Source organism: Silurus meridionalis, chromosome 2 (assembly GCF_014805685.1).
Source record: "Silurus meridionalis isolate SWU-2019-XX chromosome 2, ASM1480568v1, whole genome shotgun sequence".
Classification (NCBI taxonomy): domain Eukaryota; kingdom Metazoa; phylum Chordata; class Actinopteri; order Siluriformes; family Siluridae; genus Silurus; species Silurus meridionalis.
In genome coordinates this window covers 2,491,132-2,493,631 of record NC_060885.1, presented here as the reverse complement: position 1 = coordinate 2,493,631, position 2,500 = coordinate 2,491,132, and the positions used below count along the sequence as shown (strand labels likewise).

At 40.5% G+C, this 2,500-nt stretch overlaps 1 protein-coding gene across 9 annotated transcripts in view; it reads left to right on the top strand.

Moving 5' to 3' along the window:
* Positions 1-2,500, top strand: part of LOC124376835 (teneurin-3) — a 664,771-nt gene that overhangs the window by 586,949 nt on the left and 75,322 nt on the right. For all 9 annotated transcript variants that reach the window (XM_046836130.1, XM_046836154.1, XM_046836147.1 and 6 more), the window contains one exon: positions 59-205. In XM_046836130.1, coding sequence (XP_046692086.1) covers positions 59-205 — 147 coding nt within the window. The remainder of the gene's footprint in view (positions 1-58; positions 206-2,500) is intronic.

Here is a 2,500-nt window from a genome sequence, read left to right as displayed (position 1 = left end):
TGTATAACTGTGTGTGTGTGTGTGTGTGTGTGTGTGTGTGTGTGTGTGTTTTCTGCAGAGGGATGCCCGGGTCTATGTAACAGTAATGGCCGCTGCACTCTGGATCAGAACGGTTGGCACTGTGTGTGTCAGCCTGGATGGAGGGGGGCTGGCTGTGACGTCGCCATGGAAACCCTCTGCGCAGATGGCAAGGACAACGAAGGAGGTGTGTGTGTGTGTGTGTGTGTGTGTGTGTGTGTGTGTGTGTGTGTGTGTTTAAAAGTACTTAAAAGGTGGTCAAAATCAATAGTTAATATAAAGAGGCGTCTGTGAAAAAGTTTTTAACCATCAAACACCACCATCTGACATCAAACACCACCATTGAACACCATCATCCATCATTAAACATCACTATCAAACATCAATCACCATCATCAAACACTACCATCCAACATCAAACACCGACATGCATCATTAAAAACCACTATCAAACATCAATCACCACCATCAAACATCAAACACCTTTATTCAAAATCCAACACCACCAACCAACATCTAACATCTAACATCACCATCCAGCATCAACACCATCATCCAGCATCAAACACCACCATCCAACATCAAACACCACCATCAAACATCAAACACCACCATCAAACATTGAAGACCACCATCCAACATCAAACACCACCATCAAACATCAAATAACACCCTCAAACATCAATGACCACCATCAAATACCACCATCAAACATCAAACACCACCATCAGACATCACTCTCTCTCTCTCTCTCTCTCTCTCTCTCTCTCTCTCTCTTTCATTTTCTCTTCAATGTCACTTTTTCTTTTCTTTTCCTCCTCGTCTCATTTTGTTTCTTTTCTTTCTGTTCTATTTCCTTTTGCTTCCTATTTTTCTTTATTTCTCTGTCCACTAATAATCGTATGTATATATTAATAATCTTCCTTTCATCGTCCATCAAACTTCTCCGATTCTCATTTCTCTTTTCTCTTTTCTCTATTCCTTTTGTCTCTCTTTCAGCCTCTCCATCCTTCATTACACTCTTCATTACAGTTTTCTGTCTTTCTGGCAGTCCTGCTTTCTTACTTTCTCTCTTTCCTCCATTAGACAATATTCTTTACACTATTAATTCTCTCTCTCTCTCTCTCTGTGTCTCTCTATCTCTCTCTCTCTCTCTCTCTCTCTCTCTCTCTCTCTCTCTCTCTCTTTCTAATGTCATCCTTACTCCCTCACTCTGTTTTTATCCCTCCATCATTAATCTTTTCTTCCTTATCTTTCCATACTCTACAGTATTCCATCCATCTGTTTCTCTCTGTATGTAACAATTGCTCTTTTCATCATCTCTCCATCTGTTAAAACAACGTCCTTTAAAAGTTTATCGATCCATCTATTTATCCATCCATCCATCCACCCATCTATCCATCTATCTATCTATCCATCCATTCATTTGTTACTGTCTTGTTCTCTCTCTATCGTTACTCTTTTTTATTTTTTGGATCTTTAACAATATTTATTTATTTTTCTTTCTATATGTTTGCCTCACATTCACCCCTCTCTCTCTCTCTCTCTCTCTCTCTCTCTCTCTCTCTCTCTCTCCTTCTCTATCCTTCATTACTCTACACTTTTCCTACTTATCCTTCCAAACTCTACAGTATTCCATCCATCTGTTTCTCTCACTGTGTCACAATTGCTCCATTCATCATTTCGCTCCATCTGTTTAAACACCTTCATTTTGAAAGTTTATCTGTCCATCCATCCATCCATCCATCCATAAATCCATTCATCGCTTTTATCAGTTACTGTTTTGCTCTCTCACTTTCATTTCTGTTTTTCATTTTTTCAGCTTAAACAATAAACCAATAAAAGATCATTTTCATTTCATATTTTTGTTTCACATCCACCTCTCTCTCTCTCTCTCTCTCTCTCTCTCTCTCTCTCTCTCTCTCTCTCTTTTTCTTTCTCTCTCTCTCACTCTCGCAACATTCCTTTTTTATCCTTTTGTTATCATTATCATGTGGTTTTACTTCTCTTATTCTATTTTTCTCTCTGTGTGTCTTTGTGGTATTGTTTCTTTTCGCTGTCTAAACAACTTCCTTTGGACTTTTTCTTTCTTTTTTGCATCTTTCTTTTCTTTCTTTTCCTCTCCCTCTATCCTTTATTACACTCTTTCTGGGAGCGACGCCATGCCTCTCAGTCCGACAGACGTTTAGGAAAGTAATGAAAAAAACGCACAAAAACCCTAAACTGTGTGTGTGTGTGTGTGTGTGTGTGTGTGTGGGGGTGGGGGTGGGGGTGGGTGTGTGTGAAGAAATGAACCTTGTGTGTCGCTTGAGGCTGAGGTTGGCATGCGCCCCCTGGATCAGGATTAAACCCTGATCTGGACTTGTGTCTCATTCCTGCCTCCCGTAGGCTCCCTATTAAGCAGCCTTCCTTCCTGTTTTCGGGGCCAGCATGGCAAGTTCTACCCTCCGTCTTGGACACAGACCCAGATGAGGGGTAACTG